The 14,761-nt window shown below is 36.1% G+C and overlaps 1 protein-coding gene across 1 annotated transcript in view; it reads left to right on the forward strand.

Moving 5' to 3' along the window:
• The window catches only part of LOC129752480 (uncharacterized protein DDB_G0271670-like), a 130,070-nt gene that overhangs the window by 98,265 nt on the left and 17,044 nt on the right, over positions 1–14,761 (forward strand). The window contains exon 3 of the mRNA XM_055748254.1: positions 13,969–14,214. Within this exon, the coding sequence (XP_055604229.1) occupies positions 13,969–14,214 (246 nt within the window). The remainder of the gene's footprint in view (positions 1–13,968; positions 14,215–14,761) is intronic.

A 14,761-nucleotide genomic window follows, 5' to 3' on the forward strand; every position in this document is an offset into this window, starting at 1 on the left:
TGTTTGTTTGTTTGTTTGTTTGTTTGTTTGTTTGTTTGTCCTCTATAGACTCAGCCGTCTTAAGAGCTAGAGGTCTGAAATTTGGCATAGATGCTCATTAGGACCAGAAAAGATGAAAAATGTTTTCAGATTTTTGGATGACCCCTTCTGAAGGGGGTCGTCCATACAAGACAAATATTGTTTTCGCGATATTGACGTTATTTTTTGTCGGATTGTGTTGAAAATTTGCACATGAGAGTTTTAAAAGACGAGCAACTGATTTCAAGTGTTTAATTTTGTGTGAGGGGTCAGCCAAAGGGTATCGTTCATATTAACTGTTTGCTATTTTTGCTATATTGACGTTATTATACAACGTATTCAGATGAAAATTGGTACACGATAGTTTTGAGGGATTTGAGGTATCCAATTTAGTGTAAGGAGCCGGCAAAAGGGGTCGTCCATATAAAATTGACGTTATTATAAATCGGATTGGGATGAAACTTTTCACATGGGAGTTATCAGGGACAAACAATTGATTTCATTTATCCTTATCAAAATCAGAGGTCGGCCAAAGGGGTCGTCCATATTAACTATTCACTGTTAATGCGATATTGTCGTTATTATAGATCGGATTCAGATGAAAATTGGTACACGTGATTTTTGAGGGGAGGTCAATTGATTCCAGGTAATAAATTCAGTGTAAGGGGCCGGAAATGGGGTCGTCCGTATTAACCTTTCAATATTTTTGCAAAATCTTTGTTATCATACATCGGATTGGGATGAAAATTTGCACACGGTAGTTTTCAGGGACTGGCAATCGATTTCAGATGTCGATTGTTTTGCCAGGGGTTGACGAAAGGGGTCGTCCATATTATTTGATTTCTTATTGTTTCAAGCAATATTGACGTTATTATGCGATGGAAATGCTTTGAAAAATTTGCACACGGGAGTTTTGAGGAAAATCGATTTCAGATATCAAAGATTGTATAAGAGGCCACCAAAAGGGGTTTAACTTTTTAGCAATAATTGCGTTGTTATGCAACGATCGATGTCAAATTTTGTAGAAGACGACAGAAAAAGTGATCGTCCAATATTTTTGCAATTATTACTTAACAATGAATTCGGAAATGCATCTGGAAAATGCTTAGCAATTGTCTTTCATACAAACAACACACAAATATTCAAAGTTGAAAACGAAACGGAGTTCGTATGGGATCAGCTAGTAAATAAATAAATAAAGCTCGAAGTGGTGATATTTATAATTTTACAACGTATATATAAATCACTTTTGCAACTTTCAAGTCAGTAAATGAGTACATATAGTCAGGGGTGTCATTTGCTCACACAATGAGCTCAATGTGCATTTTTTCCATAGCACATTGAGAGAGCAAACCCGAGCACTGCCTGAGCTAGCTGTCCATCAATGTGCCACATCGAAGCAAATCACTGAGCTACGCAGCGGTAGCCCTCAGCTCATTGAGCTGCACAATGTGTACCAGTATACCACCACAACGCTGAACTCAACAAACGAAAGCGAATTCTTTCCCAATAAACAAGCAACAGCAACAACACAGCTAAAATTTGGGTGAGCTCGGCCTGCCGGCTGCCGAACACCGTTGCCACAAAAAAAAATCTGTATCATAAGTTAGTCTGATCTTCGTCCATACGTGTCCCAATTTAACAGAATTTAATACACTGATGGTACAGATTTTCGTGGCATCGCTGCTCGGCAGCCGGCAGGCCGAGCCCGACCGTATTTCGTTTGTGTTGTTGCTGTTGCTGGTTTATGAGTTATTTGCTTCCTTGCAAGCAGCCGGTTTGTCTTCGTGCCGGACTGGATGAACGATGATCGTTTTTATTTTCTTTTGATGAGAAGGAAAAATATAACGAAGAAGAGTGCTTAGCAAATAAAGTCAGAGTTCACATTGAGCAGCACATTGAGCAGAGTGGATCAGCTCATTGTGTTTTTCATCATTGTGAGAAACCTCTCAGAAAATTCGTTTATCGGCGCGCAGTAAGAGAGCGAGCAATAGATATTCTATCGCCGTGCGCGCAGTTCTAGAAAGCTTGAGCTCACATTGTGCTTTTAGAACACATTGTGCTGTTTTGAAGAGTATAACACCCCTGCATATAGTTCACTCATGGCCAAATATGTCCCAAACAACGTACATATTAATCACTTTTGCAACTTTCAAGTTCATTAATGAGTACATAAAGTTCACTCAAGGGATTAAGCAGTTGATTCTCTTTGTCAGCAAATATGTAACTTTCAAAGCCTTCATTCAAGTGAATATGTGACTTTTCGTTGCTTGTGTATAAATACTTTTATTGAACCGGTGAGATTTGTTCATTAATTTTTATTCTGTGTTACAGAGTATGTTTGAGACAAAATTATATTGTGATTTCGGCAACCTTACAGCAAAGTTAAATTAATAAAAATTATGATCATCATGAGAATGGTGATATATTTTTGACTAAGGTAAAAATTAAAGGCACATTAGCATCTTTTTCAGTAGAAAATGTTGCTCAATCTATTGAGTTATAAATCCTGAACATTTTATACCATTAATTATACTTTTATAAAACTTTTTCATAAATCCGATATATTTTGTAAAAATACCAGTTATACCGGTTTTATCGGTTTTCTCAATTCTCCCACACCCTCACTCCTTCGATTTTTCCGAACATCCTAAAGGGGGAAATAAATAAAGTTTAGCACTTTAAGATATTTCATTAGAAAATTTGATAAATTTGAGAGAAAGCGAAAGTCAAACCATTGAAGTTGGGAATTGTATCATCTTTCGTATGCAAAATTTTTCAATTTTTTCGATCTAGAATAACTTAATTTTTCGATTGTGTGCAATGAAATTGTTTGCAAGTTTGTTGCATGCAAGTATTTGTCCAATTTGTTCTAGTTTATTGAAAATTTAGATAATTTTTTAAAATCTCCAACCTCGTGATGTTTCAACTACAAGTGACTAAAGAAGAATTTCAAATTCGTTCCGGCCTTATTGAAATAAAAAAAAAATGTAGTACGAAATGGGACTTTTCTTATATACAATAAATATATTGTTTTTTAAGAGTAAGAGGGGGCGAAGGAGGGGGCAAACCAAACCACTTCCCGAGTATTAATTACCGGATCACAATTCATTTTAATTGAGTCATGAATAAAAAAAAATCAAGGGACATTGCGGAATTTTCTCAGACATCGACTCAAATGCAAGGTTGCCGAAATCACAGAAAAATCTGTAATTTCACAGAACTTTGAGCAAATTTTCATTCCAGAATCTATGTCAAAGAACACAGAATTTTGGAAATATCCACAGATTTCACAGATTTTTTAATTTTCGAAAGTTTTTTAAAGGCTATAATTTCTTATGGCTAAACATTTTTTTTCTTTCATACCATGAAATGAAAAAAAGTTGATGGGAGTCTTAAGATTAGTTATATTAATTGATTGTTCTTAAGTAAAATGTAAAACAGGCCCAATTTGTCATGAATTTTTAATTTCATCATTAGAAATAATCATAAAATTTTTGGGTTAAATCACAGAAATTTAGGTTTTATTCGCAAAAACACAGATTTTTTTCGGCAATTTTGCTCAGATGTCGTCCCCAGATGTCCTACTACATTTTCTTGCAAATAAATTACCAGAAGCGAGCATAAAAAAAACTGAACAATTAAAAAACCTGTCACGCAAAATAAGTTTTGTTCAGTTCTGCCCGAAGACAGTAGAAAATCGCATTTTTTATATTGTTATTCGTTTGTACGCAAAAAAAAAACAAAATCATCTATAATTTTCAATTCATCAATCATAAATAGTAAAACTAAATATAAATATGTTAGTGAAGACATCGATATCAATATGTTTCAACTCCAAGTGACAAAAGAAGGATTTTTCGTGGAAGAATGATCATAATTCCTATAAAAAAGGAAAAAAAAGAAGCATTTCAATTTTTTTCAGATGAACCCATTAAAGTTTTAAAAAAATCCAGAATAAAATAATTGAAAATAAAAAGTTCTACCCAACAACTCAAATGAATGCATTGAAAAGTTATATGCATTAATAAGTATCTAGCATATTTGAAAACCTTCTCACCTCACTGAGTTGACGAGAATCAACGAAATTGCAGGAAATCTTCAATTCAAAAATCCAGCAAGACGTTTGCTCACACAAGACAGGTCATTTGTCGATTCAACCTGCCCGGTTCCCCCTATAATTGCCTTTTAAACGGCCCGGTGTGTGCCAATTCGCCGCTCTCGCAGTTCTGATAAGATAGCAGCGTCCGATTCCAGGAAAATACCTCAACAAAAAAATAACATTCATTACTTGTCAAATATTTTGCATGCTCCTCCGAGTGAGTAATTTGCTGTTGTCGTTGTGAGTGTTGGTTGATCGACGGTTGAGAATCGAGGAAAGAAAATACCCTGATAAAGTCATACGAAGTAGTCCCCCCGAGGAATGCATTCCGCGAGTGTTGTTGGTTCGTAGTTGAGGTGTGAAATTTTCGGGTGAAGTTTTATTACACCTGAGGAACGTGCCAACAAGTGTTAACGACTGTTGTAGAGATTTGGGTGTTTTTTCCTATCCGAAGAATAACTGTTCTTCGGATCTGCACGCACGTTAAATAACCAATCTAATCTTTCAACCCAGATAGCTGAACTGTTCGACGGTTTGTACCAATAACAACCTTTTCCAAAATCACAAACGATAGCACAACGATCCTAACAAAAAAGCAAAAATAACCGAACAGAATGAGAAGGAGTACATTGAGGACTGCACGGAAGGATTTTTTCAAATCGGTTTGTTAAATGTTGTAAACTCTCATAAAGTAAAGTTTCAATATGCTTCATGTCGTTCGAGCCTACGAATCGAAGGAAATAATACCGCAACAACTAATGCTTGCGCAAACGTGACTCACAAGCTTACTTGCGTACGACTGATTTGACCGTTTCTCTTGCGTGTTTTTATGTGTTTCTCTTTTGTGTGCATTACCATCGTTGAATGTTTGTGCCATTTCAGTTTTTATGTTTTTCCGGTGTTCTTTCAATAATTTTGTATATCATTGTTATCTTTTTTTCACAGTGACTTTTTAGAGAAAGACTTCTACCAAAAAACATCCAGAACAAGTTTTCGTTTGTAAATGTTTACGATAAAAACATATGTATTTTATTAATTTTAATAGAGTCTATTCAAGAACAATTCTCTAATGTTTAAAAGGTTCGATAAAACAAGCTTTAAATTAGTAAAGAAAACACCAAGTGCTGCTCAGTGTTCGTTCAAAAGTTTAAAAAAAACTAAGTAGGAGCTACCAATAAACTGTTTTTATCAAGAAATACAAAGAGCGTCATCTAGATTTACCGATTTAAACGTCGAATAGCTCCTCTATTTTTCAATTGAATTTCAAAAAATAAACAAGATTCTTCGAAGATATTAATGAAAAGATTTTTTATTTCAAAGCAAAGTTTCGCAAAAACAAAGTAAAATTTCCTTAGATTTTGAGAAAAAAAAATATTTTGTTCAAATGCATTTTCCTTTGTTTCAAAGAATTTTTCTTTCGCAAAATCTGATCCAAAATATCAATGCTTTGATTCAAAAAACAGTTTCATTTGATTTAAAAAAAATTTTCTTTTGCCACAGTTCAATTCAGATTTAGATTTAAAAGTATTTATGCATTGAATCATTTTTTCATTTATTCAATTCGAAGAAGTATCTTCTGTTTTTTTTAGAAATTCCTATAAGGAATTTCAAATAATAAAAATAAAGAATTTAAAATCTTAAATTTATTTTTATTCACGAACAAATAAAACGGTTCACTATAATCGACTCATCCGGTCTTAATTTTCGTCCACCTTAACGCTTGATTTGGAGCGGTGTCATCTTGCGCAGCTTTCACATCGGTTGAGGCATCCAGGGACTTGAAATAAAATCCGTCGTTCGTGGCCCTGTAAGAACGCCAGCACTTATAGAAAACCTTCAATATTCTCTTTTTAATTAACATACTCTTACCATACTTCATCGGCTGAATCCTCCTAATTAAGCTAACTCTGATCCACATTTTCACAAGACCAATCAAACTTCGGTTTTCTATTCTTCTTACAAGTTAAATCAAGGTATCTTTTGAATCAGAGGCTGAAGTGTTTAGTTAATCCTTCGTTTCATAAAGTAACAAATTTGCAACAATTAATGTATGGAAAAAGTGAAAAATCGTATTTTTTTTCTTTATGTACTCATCATTTCCAACTGTAAAAAATGATTTTTTTAGAAAAAATAAAAAATCATGAAATGAAGGGTTAAGGAAACTTCTTAGGTTAAAACAAAATTTACTTTGTTTCAAAAGAAATAAGCAATTCAACCATTCAGAATTTGTTTATAATCAAAGTACAAAATATTTAGTTCAAAGAATTCTTTCTATTAAAAAAAACAATTTTTATTTGTTTGGTTGAACAAAACGAATATTTTGAAAAAACAAAAACAGTTATGTTTTGTTTCAAAAGCCTAGTTTTCTCTGCGTGCGGCCATTGTGCATAAAGCCTGGTTTTCCCTTCCCGTCAAAATGAACGTGAAAAATCCTATTTTATCTCTTATATGTGTTGTGAGCCTACTTGGTTGAATAATTCTACTGAATCAAAGCAATCGAAAGTTACTCTTTAACCCTCATCCGGCCCTGAAATTTTTACCCGTTACAGTCCCTGGAGTGTCAATCCCTGTAGTGGACTAAAACCGCTTTTATTCCCGATCGATTTTTATGAAATTAATAGTTTTGGAAACTTCGTAATGTAACTCAAATACCTTTCTCAGACATTATTTCACTTCAGTTTTCCGTTATTCAAAGTGTAAGAAAAAAATCCGAAAAACATGCTCCGGAAAACAGATTGTAGACCAGCTACGAAATGTAAAAAAAAAAATCCACTTAGTGTCCAAGAAAGCTGAAGTTAGAAACTATACGTTGCACATAAGTATACAGTTCTCTGATTTTTTGTTTGGGAACATGACCACAGAAAATGTAAAAAAAAGGTGTGAAACTGTACTGTTTAATCAGTGAATCGTTAAAAATTATTTAAGTCACTCCAGATAAATTTTGAAAAGAGTATTGAAAAGTTGACGTAATTTAGCACATTTTTGCATTTTTAGATTGTCAAAATACTAAAAAAAGGATGTTTGACGAATTTTCATTGACAGCTGATTTTCAAACCAAACGTTGAACCTACCTAACTTTTTCTAATTTCGATACTGACGGGTGAAAAGCAGACAAAAACGCAAGCATTCGCGAAAATTTTCTTGAATTACTTTTAGTTTTATATTTATCATATTTTTGGCTTTCTCCTGAATATAAATTAATTGTGGAAATCTACGTTAATATACGCTAAATCCAGGGCAAAGTTGTATTTTAATTCAAGAAAATCTGAGAATTTGCAAATTGATCAAAAGTTCGAAAAACAGCTACCTTTGAAAATTCGTCAAAGATTCTGTGTCTTTGACTATCTAAAAATCGCCAACTTTCAATCCTCTTTTCAAAATTTATCTGGGGTGACCTCAACAATTTTGAATGTTTATCGATAGAAAAGTACGGAGTTTACACCACTTTTTTTACATTTTTTGTGGTCATGATCTTAAAAAAAATCAAAAAAAACAATGGTATAGGAAAAGTTTAAATACCGGTATTTGATAGTTACTTTCGATTGATCGAAAACGCTCACTGAAGAAGTCAGAAAGTTGCTATCGAAATACCGGTATCTGAATTTTTCTTATATCGTGGTTGAATTAATGGGAATATTTCGATTGCATTGATTCAGTTCTATTTTGTCAATAACTGAAAAACGCGTCACAACTAGTGTTTGTATTATGGTGGAATCGATTGGGAACAATGGTTGAAAGATGAAAATCCAGCTGGTCTTGTTGTTCAAAACCTTCAAAACCTTCAAAAACTAGTTTCGATCGATTTCAACTTGCTTCATTGAACAACGACCTGACTAGTAACGACCAAAACATTGGTGCATTGAACTTCTACTTGTTGGTAGAAATTGGTAGAAAGCAGTTTCTACCTACGATTGAACGAAGCTAATTTTGAAGCATTGGGAACTCATGATAGATGTCAGGGCTGAATTTTGAGTGTACTTTTCTAAAACAGTATTTTTCAAGAAAAAATCACATTCGAAATGCACTCCAATAGTTAATTTTACTGGAATCATTTGGTTTTCGTATAATTTACAGAAACACTAAAAATGCTGCTACCTAGTTCAGTAAATATGTCCCTCTATGTTGCTTGATATTTTAATATGAGTTTCTCTGAAATGAATTTCAAATTTTTCTTTTTAATCTATGTAAAACAAAGGATAAACTAGTAATAAATATGAAATTTCACAGCATCTGAATTTGATAGTGAATTTAAAGTTCCAATTTCGCGGACTTTAACCACTTTTTTTAAGTTTTTTTTCAATTTCACGCTAAACACAGCATGATTACGTTGTAAGTTATGATCAGCATGACATTCTGATCGAGATTAAGTCGAGTTCTGTGAAAAATATGCTTATACAGAGCAAAAATGATGACAGTTGGATGTATATTTTTATCTTAACACACTTCTGAGATATTGAGGTGGCCCACGTTAAACCATGGCCCACGATGCCCCCTCTCCTCTTCTGATTTTTTTTACATATCCCATAAGGCTTTTTTTATATCAAAACATCAAAACATTAACACATCATTTTCATCATTTCAATTTTTCGTGTTTCAAAGTAAATCTGTTATGTTCTTTCACTTTCCTGGTTGGTTCATGATTTATTTTATTACGTATATACATATAACATCATATCTGAAAATAAAAAAAAATTATAGAACTTATAGCGATTTCAGTAAGAGATTACTGATTACTGATGTTCAGTAAGCTAGTGGTTGATTTGGTGACATTTGGTCCACCGAAACAAAAAAAAAATTTTTATGCATAATGTTTTGTGTGATCAATCTTGTTTACGAGCACATACCTAGTACTAATTTATGGAATTTAATCGAAAAAATCGTAGTCCATAAAATTTTTAAATGTTATGGAATTGAAAAGCGCATCTGATAGGAGAAGGTCTCCCCCATACTATAGACAAATTTTAAACCGGCCAAATGCAGCCTTATAATCCTAAAACTGATAACGCGAAATGTTTTCGAAAAACTTTCTTTCATTAGCAAATTGTTGCGCCCGGGTTGAGCAACTTGACTTGCTTAGAACGTCTAGTCGACTAGACAACAGCACTGCGACTTGATAAGGAAAAGATTGATGAATGAAATCGTTGCATCAACATTGTGTCAAAACGGGGTGGACGAAGACCAAGGGGAAATCGCCAACCTCTACCGTTCATCGGTAGAGCGGATTGAGAATTTGCCTCCCCGACTGACTTGCGACGCAATACTTAATGGGTTGGAAATCGTTTGACTACTGGCTTCCTAACGAAGCAGATAATGTTCCAGAAAGTATCGGTCTAGTTGGACCGCGTCCCAGATATGTTTATTTTGCCGGATTGGTGATTCCAGGAAGAATGCGACTGATTTAGTATTTCACATCGCGGAAAGATTTTATCTCTTCCGTTAATGAGAAACATAACCCTATTACATATCGGTAAATGACATGTACAGTTCCGATTGACTAGATACAAACTACATGGCTATTCAATAAAATAAAATGATCGCTTAGACGACGTCAAGGAACAAAATAACATTACACTAAGGTTTTTTTACGCGGTGTGATTTTGTTCAGTTTGTCTAAAACGGTTTCTTTTTAAACAGTTGTTTGCCATTAACACGATTCTTCTACAGCGAAAATATTCCAAGTCCTGTACGTTAACGACGGATTTCATATCGCGTAAAAAAACCTTAGTGTAACTAAGTGTTTACAAAGCACTTCAACGTTTCCACCCACAAAAACTGCATCTAATAATAATTTATTAACCCTAATCGAGACGAGAGATACACAAACCGAGAGTCACATTCCGGTACCTAATCCATTCGCAGAACAATCTTCGCAAGATTCCATTAGCGGAATTCCTAAGCATCGGAAAGTCTCGCTCATCAAGAAGCGCATATGACTTGGATAAACCGAAGCGGACGATGAAATTCATCTTTTGGGTGATGGGATTTTTTCTTATTTACCCAACAAGTAAGCAGAAGTAGCAGCAGCATCCTCGCAAAAAAAAAACCGTCCATCCACAGGTTGTTATTTTTGTTGTGGAATGATTTCGCATGATTCATCATCTGCCAGCAGCACAACTACTGAAGGCTCCTCTCCCTCAACTCAATTGAAGCCAACTGAAAGTAGCCACCAAGCCGGTCGGTGAAATAAAGCTCTGAACTCACGAACTTTCGTCAATCAAGTGGTTTTGCAAGGTGGTGGTGTGGTGGGCGTAAAAATAGTTTCAATGACTAATGGCTTTCGGATGAATCGGATGCGGATTTCGGACTGTTTCGTTTTAAGCTGAAACAATCTTGGCTAAATATCTCTTATTTTCTGATTCGTCATATCATTGTATCGTGACATTTCATAACACGATGAAGGTGAAAACTTTGTAAGTTTTGCATCTAGTTTATGCTGCTTTATATTGGTGGGAATTAGAAAAGCAAGTTAATGTAATACCAGACTAAAAATTTATAACTTTTCGAATAAAAAATGACTACTTTTAGTGATAAAGCTGGCTGGATTTCAACAAGCTACTGATTTTCCTCAACTGTGCCACTCAGAAACTGTTCTTATGTTTTGGAAGCAACAAATAAATTTCCATCGCGCCGTTTAGCACGGTAAAATTTATATTATCGCATAAGTGAAATCTTATCTTGAAATCAGCTGCTTCTTTCAGTTTTTAAAAGACAGCTTTGAAACGCTGTAAATTTAAAAATTTGAAGTATATGACTCTTGCTACACAAGTATACGATAAAAGAGGCCTGTTGGGCAAACATCAGAAGTTTTTATGTGTATGCGGCAATAGAAAATTTTTTATCAAATGTTGTATTATCCTCATTTCCTATTTCCTAGAAATAAATTGACCTCCGATTTTAACTTGAGATTCATCTAAAGGGTGATACGGTCAAAATTTGGTCAAGGGAAAACGCGCGTAAATCGGTGAAATCGTTTTTTTTTTAAATCAAATTAAATTTCTTTTTCAAGTTTAATTAGTAGAAAATTCAGGAAAAATATTCAGTTAGGCTTCCGCTTTTCCAAATCCGAATTGCCGGGCCTTACGCTTAACCCTTGCCATCAGATTTTGTACAGCCACCTTGTCCACCTTCAGTCGCAGAAAGCCAGTTTGCCTTGAACTGCTGCTCGTCCTTAGCATTTTTTTTTGTCTTCTTTAGGTTCCGCTTGACAATAGCCCAGTATTTCTCAATTGGGCGGAGCTCTGGCGTGTTGGGAGGGTTCTTGTCCTTGGGAACCACCTGCACGTTGTTGGCGGCGTACCACTCCATGGCTATTTTACCGTAATGGCAAGATGCCAAATCCGGCCAAAACAGTACGGAACAACCGTGTTTCTTCAGGAAAGGCAGTAGACGTTTATTCAAACACTCTTTCACGAAAATTTCTTGGTTGACAGTCCCGGAAGCTATGAAAATGCTGCTTTTCAAGCCACAGGTACAAATGGCTTGCCAAACCAGATATTTCTTCGCGACCTTTGACAATTTCATGTGCTTGAAAATATCTGCTACCTTTCCCCTTCCTTTTGTCGTATAAAACTCCTGTCCCGGAAGCTGCTTGTGGTCGGCTTTGACGTAGGTTTCGTCGTCCATTACCACGCTGTCAAACTTCGTCAGCATCGTCGTGTACAGCCTCCGGGATCGCGCTTTGACCGTCGTATTTTGTTTATTATCGCGATTTGGAGTCACTACCTTCTTGTAAGTCGATAGTCTGGCTCGTTTTTTGGCTCGATGCACGGTTGTTGACGATACACCCAGCTTATTTACGGCATCTCGGAGAGAGAGGTTAGGGTTTCGCTTGAAACTACCAGCAACTCTCTTTGTCGTCTCAGCGGCTTCCGGTTTTCGTTTCCCCCCCGATCCAGACTTCCTGGCTGTTGACAAACGTTCCCCAAACACTTGAATTACATTTGTAACGGTCGATTTGGCAACTTTTAGCGATTTTGCCAGCTTTGCGTGCGAGTAGCTCGGATTTTCGCAATGCGCGAGCAAAATTTTGATACGCTGCTCTTCTTCCTTGGACGGCATTTTGACAACTGAAGAAAGAATCCAAAATCAAAATAGGAGCAACATTTTACACACACACACACACACCTTTAAAATGAGGGGTGTTCAGGTTTTTTGAATGCAAAATTGAAAGAAATACGTCAAGTTGATATTGACCAAATTTTTACCGTATCACCCTTTAGTATACCGTCTCACGACATAACTTGACCTGACATAATTCCTATAATTCACTCGGTCCATGGCAACCGTTCTCCAATTTCTCGGGCACCCCACGTTCGCTAGATCACGCTCCACTTGGTCATTATCCCTCCAGTGGATTTCAAAACATCTTTAAAACATTTCTTATACTTATATGTCTCCCTAATCCAAATTATGAAAAAAAAAATTGTATAGGAGACCCCTTCCCCCTTCTTATATCTTAAACGGAAGGAAATAATAGAGTCCCAAATAATCATCGAAACATTTCTCGTACTCAAATAACCACCTATGTTAAATTTGGTTCCATTTGCTTGGTTTGACCTCGAAATTGTGCAAAAAATTGTATGTAAGCTCTCCTCCCTCTTTCTATTTCCAAAGCGAAAGACGTGGGAGGTCTCAAAGCATCCTTGAAATATTTTTCCTACCCAAATACCCACTCATGCCAAATTTGGTTCAATTTGCTGGATTAGTTGTCGATATATTCGAACATGTTTCTTTTATCTATTAGACACCCTCTCTCCTAGGGAGGGGGAAGGGTCTCAAACTATAATAGGAACCTTCCTAGGCTTCCAAAGCCCCCAAACTACTGAACCGATTTGCGTGAAACTTGGCAGGTGGGAGCATTTGAGACCGGGGGAGGTTCCTATTATGGTTTGAGAACCCTCCCACTCACAGGAAGAGTGAGGGAGGCTCCCAACCAAAAGACATATGTTTCCATAATTCGAGAACCGATCAAGCAAATGGTTCCAATCTTGGCATCGGAGGGCATCTGGGTACGAAAAATATGTTATGTTTGTCTCAATAAATCAGACTCCTCCCTCCAGTAGGGAAATAGAAAAGAGGAAGAAGAGCTCTTTTACATTTCTTTACATAAATCAAAAACAAATCGAGCAAATGGAATCAAATTTGGCATGGAAGAGTATTTGAAAATGAAAAATATTTCTATAATTATTTTAGAAATGAAGAGTTAATCACCGTAAATTTGTTTAATGAAATTATTTTATCGGCTATATCGGTGAAATTGTATATTCTTTGAGAAAGAATATTTAAGAATTGAAAGAATATAGACGGATAGAAGATTAGAATAAGGTGAAAGATGTTGAAAATGAGCGGGAGGGTAATTTTAATTTGAAAACTTTTCATCACATTTCATCGTTTTGTTCCTCACGGGCCTACTACCTTGCAGTGGTTGATACTGATAGAGTTGTAGCAACCACCACACAATAGTAGACTCAGTCGATCGCTATCTGTCACGCTTCCAACAGTGATAATGCCTCGATGATTTATATCACCAGCATCGAATCACAGATTAAAACCTCGACGACACCCCTTGTTTATTTACTACTCACTAGGGTGTCTAGCCATATCCTCGTGCTTAACCAACGCGCTTCATTAAATTCACTCACCGCTCCCCACGTTCCATATTTGCATTTCCAACATCGCACTTGAATCTCAGATTGAAATTGCATTTTAATTAACTCTCATCATACGGCAGCAACAACGTGTGCGTTGTTAAGTCCGCTAATCTTCCCGTATTGCTTTAGTAGATAAACCCCATTGACGACTGAATGAGTTTCATTCCCCTACCTTTCTACCTTCTTTTTACGTTTCAGATGTCGGACCTGGCCGATTCAAGTGGCTCGGCCGCAACGCCGTCAGCCATCGGGGGATCGCCCACGCCTCCGGCACGCGGCGGCATCGGCCACAGTCTATTCGGTGCGGCTGGGGGTGGTAGCAATGCATCATCCTCCTCATCGTTGGCCACCGGCGGCGGCGCTTCCTCGGCGCTGGGTGTGTCCGGGTCATCTTCTGCGATGGCCGCCACCAACAGCAGCAGCAGCAGCAGTACGGCCCAGGAGGTAAGGAATCAATCTTTATGGGACCCGAGATTGGCGATCCCACACCCCCTTAAAAGGCAGATCGGGATGTGTGTTTAAGAGATGTGCAACTCAATATTTTATTGGTTTGACTAATTTGGAGGCGATTAGTAACACGCTAGCCGGCAGTAGACTGATTTATCGACGAGTTTAGTGCATTTTATTGACAACGTATTACTATGAAATACTGAATCTGACAGAAGGAACGCCAAAAACATTAAAATAAATAATAAAAAAAATAATTATATATACAAGGGATAGTTTAAAATTTTAGATACAATCTCAAAGACCAGAAAACCAGTAACATGATCTTTAACAAAAAAAATTATATCCTCTATTTGACTACTTCACGAGGCACATGCAGTGATGTCAATTGTATTTATTTTATTTTTTTTTTTCAATGCCAAAAGTAATACCCCTGTTAATTAGCTCATAACTTTTTTGCCTAATAAGATACGAAGTTAAGATTTCCGACAAAGTTGTTCACCGGAAAATTTCCTTTAGCGAATTTATGAATTGGCTCAAAAAC

This window comes from Uranotaenia lowii, chromosome 3, assembly GCF_029784155.1.
Source record: "Uranotaenia lowii strain MFRU-FL chromosome 3, ASM2978415v1, whole genome shotgun sequence".
Classification (NCBI taxonomy): domain Eukaryota; kingdom Metazoa; phylum Arthropoda; class Insecta; order Diptera; family Culicidae; genus Uranotaenia; species Uranotaenia lowii.